Source organism: Neoarius graeffei, chromosome 23, assembly GCF_027579695.1.
Source record: "Neoarius graeffei isolate fNeoGra1 chromosome 23, fNeoGra1.pri, whole genome shotgun sequence".
Lineage (NCBI taxonomy): Eukaryota > Metazoa > Chordata > Actinopteri > Siluriformes > Ariidae > Neoarius > Neoarius graeffei.
Genome location: NC_083591.1, coordinates 25,627,747 through 25,636,570, shown reverse-complemented (window position 1 = coordinate 25,636,570; position 8,824 = coordinate 25,627,747). Strand labels below are relative to the sequence as shown.

Genomic DNA, 8,824 nt, shown 5'->3' with positions numbered 1-8,824 from the left:
CCTCATGCCTGTGTTACCTTCTAGCTCTCCCCTTTTAGTTATGCTGTCCCTAATCTATCCCCATGTTAGTTAGTTGCCAGAGTCCCTGCTTGTACTCAGTGCAATATGTATACTGTTCCTACTTATTCAGGTGACATTGGGCATACCTAACAACCTGTGTTTTCTCTCCCTTTCTCTCTCCCCCTCCCCCCAAATCTGTCCCTCTGAGTTACATGGAGTCAACAGGAAATCTTTTGGTGGAGAGGGTGGAGACCTCGACTGGCTCTCGTAGCCTGCAGGGAATCAGCCGTCAGACATTCTGTCGCATGTCCCAGACCCGGTGAAATGTAACTGAATTGTCTTGGCCAGCCCTAAGGGTCCCATCTGCATCTGCCTGCACTCACTCTGATCTATAATTCCAACTGTCTCATTGCTGAGGAGTGTGCTCCCATCACCCAATCAAACATCCAGCCAGAGCAGGTCATGATATTTTTTTAACCATATTAACATGCCATTGTTGTGTATTATGCCTGATGTCAGGACTCTTGTCTCTGCGAGCCTACCACACAAACTTAATGCTTGTGTTATTTTTAGGCATTGACACCTGTTGCCTACACTTATTCCGGTGACATTGGGCATACCTAACAATCTGTGTTTCCCCCCCCCCCCAAAAAAAATCTGTCCCTCTGAGTTATATGTCAGTCCTGGGATCGAGATGCTGACCTCTTCTGCTCCTCGGACCTGCTTGATCTATCCTGGTGCCCTGTGTCTGGTTGGAGTCTCATCGCATCGCTCCTGTGGAGGATGGCCCCATGAGGACAGTTGAAAGTCACACCTGGAGGATGCTCTGGAATCTTACAGTAATGCTTTTATGGCTGAGGACTACAGTTGACTTGCTAACTTTAGGACTGCAGTTGTCATGAACAGTTTTGCACTCAAGTTTCCATCAATGAAGAGTTACAACATCAACGAAACTGTCTTCATGTTAAAACTGTTAATATTATAGTCATGCTGTCTGTTGTTGCCCAAATGAGGATGGGTTCCCTTTTGAGTCTGGTTCCTCTCGAGGTTTCTTCCTCATGTCATCTGAGGGAGTTTTTCCTTGCCACCGTCGCCACAGGCTTGCTCATTGGGGATAGATTAGGGATAAAATTAGCTCATGTTTTAAGTCATTCAAATTCTGTAAAGCTGCTTTGCGACAATGTTTATTGTTAAAAGCGCTATACAAATAAACTTGACTTGACAAAATGTAAATAAAAATGGAATGCAATGATGTGAAAGCTTCAAAATTCCATATTTTATTCAGAATAGAACATAGATGACATATCAAATGTTTAAACTGAGAAAATGTATCATTTAAAGAGAAAAATTAGGTGATTTTAAATTTCATGACGACAACACATCTCAAAAAAGTTGGGACAAGGCCATGTTTACCACTGTGAGACATCCCCTTTTCTCTTTACAACAGTCTGTAAACGTCCGGGGACTGAGGAGACAAGTTGCTCAAGTTTAGGGATAGGAATGTTAACCCATTCTTGTCTAATGTAGGATTCTAGTTGCTCAACTGTCTTAGGTCTTTTTGTCGTATCTTCTGTTTTATGATGTGCCAAATGTTTTCTATGGGTGAAAGATCTGGACTGCAGGCTGGCCAGTTCAGTACCCGGACCCTTCTTCTACGCAGCCATGATGCTGTAATTGATGCAGTATGTGGTTTGGCATTGTCATGTTGGAAAATGCAAGGTCTTCCCTGAAAGAGACGTCGTCTGGATGGGAGCATATGTTGCTCTAGAACCTGGATATACCTTTCAGCAATGATGGTGTCTTTCCAGATGTGTAAGCTGCCCATGCCACACGCACTAATGCAACCCCATAGCATCAGAGATGCAGGCTTCTGAACTGAGCGCTGATAACAACTTGGGCCATCCTTCTCCTCTTTAGTCCGAATGACACGGCGTCCCTGATTTCCATAAAGAACTTCAAATTTTGATTTGTCTGACCACAGAACAGTTTTCCACTTTGCCACAGTCCATTTTAAATGAGCCTTGGCCCAGAGAAGATGTCTGCGCTTCTGGATCATGTTTAGATATGGCTTCTTCTTTGAACTATAGTTTTAGCTGGCAACGGCGGATGGCACGGTGAATTGTGTTCATAGATAATGTTCTCTGGAAATATTCCTGAGCCCATTTTGTGATTTCCAATACAGAAGCGTGCCTGTATGTGATGCAGTGCCGTCTAAGGGCCCGAAGATCACAGGCACCCAGTATGGTTTTCCGGCCTTGACCCTTACGCACAGAGATTCTTCCAGATTCTCTGAATCTTTTGATGATATTATGCACTGTAGATGATATGTTCAAACTCTTTGCAATTTTACACTGTCGAACTCCTTTCTGATATTGCTTCACTATTTGTCGGCGCAGAATTAGGGGGATTGGTGATCCTCTTTCCATCTTTACTTCTGAGAGCCGCTGCCATTCCAAGATGCTCTTTTAACACCCAGTCATGTTAATGACCTATTGCCAATTGACCTAATGAGTTGCAATTTGGTCTTCCAGCTGTTCCTTTTTTGTACCTTTAACTTTTCCAGCCTCTTATTGCCCCGTCCCAACTTTTTTGAGATGTGTTGCTGTCATGAAATTTCAAATAAGCCAATATTTGGCATGAAATTTCAAAATGTCTCACTTTCGACATTTGTCTATGTTCTATTGTGAATACAATATCAGTTTTTGAGATTTGTAAATTATTGCATTCCGTTTTTATTTACAATTTGTACTTTGTCCCAACTTTTTTGGAATCGGGGTTGTAGATGTTACTTTGACACATACCCCTACTGAAAAATTGTTTCAGGCCAAGTACAACACTTCATGGCAATGATAATATCTTATGGCAGTGGCCTCTTTCAGCAGGACAATATGCCCTGCCACACTGCAAATTCTACAGGAATGGTTTGAGGAATGTGACAGAGTTCATTGTGCTGACTTTGCCCCTAAATTCCCCAGATCTCAATCCAATCAAGCATCTGTGGAAAGGGCTGGACAAACAAGTCCAATCTAAGGAGGCTCCACATTGTTATTCAATGGATCTGCTGCCAGACACCATAGCACACCTTCAGAGGTCTTGTGGGATCCATGCTTCAATGGGTCAGAACTGTTTTGGCGGCATAAGGGGTACATACACAGTATTAGGCAGGTGGTTTTAATGTAATAGCTGATTGGGTTTTTTTAATGTGTAAAATTCCATAAGATGGAATACGAGGACAGAAAACAGTTGTTTTGGTTGTTTATTTTAATAAATAACTACTGAAACAAAGGACCATAAGCATGAACATGATGCAGAAATAAAAGGTATTTAAAATGCAGTCTGTGAGGCATGTAGTTTTAACATTCAGCAGTATTAAAAGACAGTAAAGATTAGAAATAATTTTCATGAACAATTATTGCATAACACTTGATTGCACCTTGTCCTGCAAGCCTAGGCTCCAGGAGGATGGATGGAGGAGGATGGCGACAGCAGTGAATAAAATTATAGTTCAATAAAAAGTCAGCAAGTTATCCAAGTTCACTTCTGGTAACAGAATTGGCTTAATGAAAATAAGTCTCCTCTATGTTTTGCAATAAAAGACAGTAAGTATTTGGTTTTTACAATCAAGAGAAATTAGATACCTGAGAATCAAAATTTTGAAGACATAAATTATTGTACACATAGTATACATTTATTGTTTGATTGCTAAACATCTTTCTGATTACATTCAATTTAATCCTACTGTTGTTCATGTCCCTGAGATGCACCTGCATTCAGGTCAATGTTTCATAGTCAAAGAGTCTGGGATCTTGTCCACTACACAATAGTGGCACTGCAATAAAATGTACTCAATGTAATTCCAATTTTTTTTTTTAATTATACAGTGTTGTGATATGGGATATTTTCTGCTTTTGAACTATAAAACTACAATTCTCTTATCTGAACAGAAGTTCAGAATGATTGGCAAGGCAATGTCCTTCTAAAACATGAATATATTCTTTTGAATACTTCTCAGCAAGTATATCTTCAAACAACAGGCAGCCCTAACTTTCCTGAAAGTAGATCCAAACACCACAGCCTCCAATAAACATACAGGGCGACATGCAGGATGCATAGAACACACGTCCATGAATAAAAACCTTATCCAGTGCACTTTTTTCCTTGTATTTCAGCTTCTAACACAGCTGAACTATCAGGCATGTGGGGGGGGAGCTAATAGGGGGTCCACAATGACTGAATTAGGAACACAGTGCCACACACTTCTATACCAGTGACCAGCTACATGCTCTACCAGTGACAGATTTTTTTCTTTAAATCAGTGAAGTATTTGATTATTCAAATCATTATAAATAATACCTGTCAAGCTTACAGGGTTCAGTAAAATGTGTTTTCACTAATAAGACCTAAACAGGTGTGTGACACTGAAACATTAATGTGACTTGATTTGAAATCCATTAAAAGTGTTTCTCAGTCCTGATCTACGAGCACAACTGAAATGCACATTTAAGCTTTTCTGAATTAACCATATATATTTTCAACAAATTAGTTAAGGAGAGTCAAGGAAATACTAAAATGTGCAGTGCAGGAGGAGCCTGGGATTAGAACTGGAACACACTACAAGGTCATAAAATTACTCTATTCAAAAGAAACAACTTACATATTAAAGACCAAATCCTGTCCTGTGACAACACAAATATTAAGAAAAAAATATTAAAACAAACACAATGCATTCAGTACACGATATATAGAAATACATAATAAGCAGATTATAATGCAAGTTGTGGAGAATGCACAGCTAACAAAATGTATGTTCAAAACAAAAAATACAAGTGAACAGAAAAAATATCTCCTTTGCTCGAAGTTATTTGCATACAGTGACAGACCATCTGTCCCTCATTTTCCCTCGTATTTGGGATTGACCACCGTAGTCACTGCACTCTTATAGATGGGATTCTCACCCTGAAAAGAAAAAAGGTAGAGAAAATACTTACTGCTGCAGAAATATGAGATTAGGCCACTTCACAGCAAACCATAGGTCGACAAACTGAGTAAGTAGAAGGGAGGGAGAAAAGCCCAAGACAAAACAAATTTTATCAAAGCACACAGCTGCTACAGACTTCTTAGCATCTTAGAATCATCTACAGTACCGTAAAACCTACACAAGTAGTATGTTTAATAAGCAGACATGCCTAAACTTACAAATCATTTTATTGACTAAATGGAGAACAAGTTGATATACACTATATGGCCAAAAGTATCTATCTACACCTGACCTTCACATCCAAGATTCAAGACTTTGTCATTGAGCAGTTGCCTGAACAACGAAATTTAGCCAGCATGGCCACAAAGGTGCAAGAGAACATATAAAAAGCATTCATAATAAATACAGCAACATACTAAGTAGAATACTAGTAATAATAATAAAATAAATAAGAAATAAGAATAGAGGTAGGCAGGTAGATATTGCACATGATATGGGTATGATCAGTAGCAGCAGTGTGGTGACCTACACACACACACACACACACACACATGATCAATCAATCAATAGTAGTAGTGTGGTGTCCCACACTCACTCACTCACACACACACTCATAGCAGCCTGTAAAAACAGTTTATATGTTTATTTTATTATTTTTTTTAAAGTGCATTTAAAGTTCTAACTGCCCAAGGGAAGAAGCTGTTCTTGAATCTGTTAGTTTTACATCTAAAGGAACTGAACCTTTTCCCAGAGGGCAGCATGCTAAACAGGTGATGGTTGGGATGAAAGTGGTCTTTTATGATCGCCTTGGCTCTGGTGAGACACCTGGAGCTGGCGATTGCGTCCAGGGAGGGAAGTGGACAACCAATCACCCTCTCTGCAGTTCTGGTGACCCTCTGTGGCCTCTTTCTGTTGGCCACTGTGCAGCCAGTGTACCACACTGGGATGGCGTGCACCAGCACGCTCTCAATCGTGGCCCGATAGAATGAGACCAACAAGTCGGTCTGCAGCCTGTTCCATGTCAAGACCCTCAGGAAATGGAGGCGCTGCTGGGCTTTCTTTACTAGGGCAGCTGTATTAGCCGCCCAAGACAGGTCCCTAGAGATGTGGGTCCCCAGGAACTTCAAGGTGGGCACTCTCTCGACTATGTCACCTTTTATACGGGGTGGGGGTGGGGGGTCGGCTTTGCTCTTACAGAAGTCCATGACCACCTCCTTGGTCTTTCTGGTGTTAAGGGTGAGGTTGTTGCTGTCACACCACTCTGTCAGTCTCTGGACCTCATCTCTATAAGCAGTGTCGTCATTCTTTGTGATGAGTCCTACCAGAGTGGTGTCATCAGTGAATTTTATAATGATGTTACAGGGGTGTGTAGGTGTGCAGTCATGTGTGTATATGGTGTACAGGAGAGGGCTCAGCACACAGCTCCGTGGAGAGCCAGTGCTGAATGTCAGGGTGGATGAGCTCCTGTTACCAATCCTGACAGACTGTGGGCGGTCGGTGAGGAAATCTTTGATCCAGGTGCACGTGGTGGTGGTGGGGGGAGTCCAGGTTGACCAGCTTGGCTATGAGGATGTCTGGAATGATGGTGTTAAAGGCCGAGCTGAAGTTGATGAAGAGCATTTTTACAGAGGTCCCAGGATTCTCCAGGTGGTGCAGGGCAGTGGAGATGGCGTCCTCAGTAGACCTGTTTGCTTTATAGGCAAACTGGTGGGGGTCAAAGCTAGAGGGGAGGCAATCTTTGATGTGTTTTAGGACCAGCTTTTTGAAGCCTTTTGCCACCACAGATGTTAGTGCGATGGGTCTATAGTCATTGAGACTACTAATGGTGGTGGACTTAGGGACAGGAACTATGATTGCCGATTTCAGGCAGTGGGGGACGGTGGCTATTGACAGAGAGAGATTAAATAACCTTCCCCAAGCTGTTGCCACAAAGGTGGATGCAAACAAATGACTTGTATGTCTTTGTATGCTGGGGTATTAAGATTTCCCTTTCCAGGATGACAACTCTCCTGTACACAGCAAGTGATTTTTAAAGCCCTAAGGCACCTAAGGCTATTTTATGATGAGCATTTCTAAAAGGAACTCTAATTTCTTCATAAATAAATAATTAAAACAAATGAAGTTCCATAAATGAACAAATAACTAAATCAGATGCTTCAGGTGTACATGCGATACAAATTCTAAAACTTTTTGTGGTGGCACCTTCTTAAAAACATCATCCAAAATACTTTGAGAATAAAATTATTCCCTTGTGGCATTTAGGGAAACAAAGTCAAATATGCTTGATTGTCAGACATATCCTACAGAAATGACATGATGGTGGTTCTTCGCCCTTTAATAAAAACCATGGGTGAGCCTTGAATTACCAGTATGATGCCTGGTATACACCACTTGGTCATGTCTAGTTTGAAACGAGAATAAAAGGTGTATTATTGATGGAAGGAATATTTTCATATAAATTGTTTTCAAGACCTTCATTCCATTCTCTCTGCCCCTTCCTTGAAATATAAAATGCCAGTGCAAGTCTGAGGCTGGGATTTTACATTCATTGACCTCTTTAATGAGGGCTCTTTTGGCCACATTATCTACCTGCTCATTACCAGCGAGGCAAACATGGCCTGGAATCCAACAACAACAAAAAAACCTACTCAATTTCTGTCTTTGTAAATGTTCAAATTTATCTACAGTAAAATGCTGACAATCACAGGATGATCAAGCTCAAAAATAAATAAATAAATAAATAAATAAAAAGTGCCTGGAGGTATGATCTTGAGTCTGTAAAAATTATAGAGTTTTGTTGTTTGGTACGGTCAATATCTTCCAGTGCTAACAGCAAAGCATGGGCCTCAGGTGTAAAAATTGAACTCCATTCTGAAATGAGTAGTCAGTAATGATTGTGTCCAGTTACTACTGTTGCAGATACACATTTATTTATCAGTGTATATAGTTGTATGAAAAGGAAAACTGTATCTTGTATCTAAAAACTGCTGCTGGTACACATTTTAGGTGTGCCTTCCTGTTATGGCCCAAATCCATTATGATATTAAGTCTTTTCAAATTCCAAAGGGGGAATGGGGCAAAAATGTGTCAAATTGTTCAAATTGACATTCAGTTACTCCAGATGAGGTTTTATATGAACTCCAAATGAACTGATGTAATTATGCCTGGCCTCATACAACTCTGGGACTGGAAAACCACAAAGTAGGCTGAATGGTCTTGATTTGCCTTGAGTTTGACTGCATACCAGTTTCTGCAAGAGCCAGTTTCAAGCACCTGTTCTGAAGTGAGGGTTCATTTGATTCTATATGAAGACTCTGTACAGGACAAGTCCTGAATTAGTTTAGGCCAGTCTTAATCCTTGATGATGAACAGTATCCAGCATTTGGCCTTCATGCAGATCATCTATGCTCCCATAGTCCAATCTGACCAGTGCTCTGTCAAGGCGCAGAAGAATATTGCACTCTGCATCCCATTTGATTTTTGCTAAGACTTTTATAATATCCAGAGCTTTGAAGCATCTACTTCTTAAGGATTTCATGTATGGAATAAAAAGCAGTCTATTATCAAAAATAAGTCCAATAAATATAGTCTCCTTTACCACTTTGATAGTGTCTCTTGAATCTCCATCCATGAAGAGCTCAGAGTCATGATGAAGGGGAGGCAAAAGTGTATACAGACAATTTTCTCATTCTCTCTAGCCGCTTTATCCTTCTACAGGGTCGCAGGCAAGCTGGAGCCTATCCCAGCTGACTACGGGCGAAAGGGTACACCCTGGACGAGTCGCCAGGTCATCACAGGGCTGACACATAGACACAGACAACCATTCACACCTACGGTCAATTTAGA

At 40.8% G+C, this 8,824-nt stretch overlaps 1 protein-coding gene across 2 annotated transcripts in view; it reads right to left on the bottom strand.

Moving 5' to 3' along the window:
• Nucleotides 1-3,242: 3,242 nt before the first annotated feature.
• Nucleotides 3,243-8,824, bottom strand: part of LOC132871637 (integrin beta-1-like) — a 156,287-nt gene continuing 150,705 nt past the window's right edge. For both annotated transcript variants that reach the window (XM_060905966.1, XM_060905965.1), the window contains one exon: nt 3,243-4,956. In XM_060905966.1, coding sequence (XP_060761949.1) covers nt 4,952-4,956 — 5 coding nt within the window. In that variant the 3' untranslated portion in view covers nt 3,243-4,951. The remainder of the gene's footprint in view (nt 4,957-8,824) is intronic.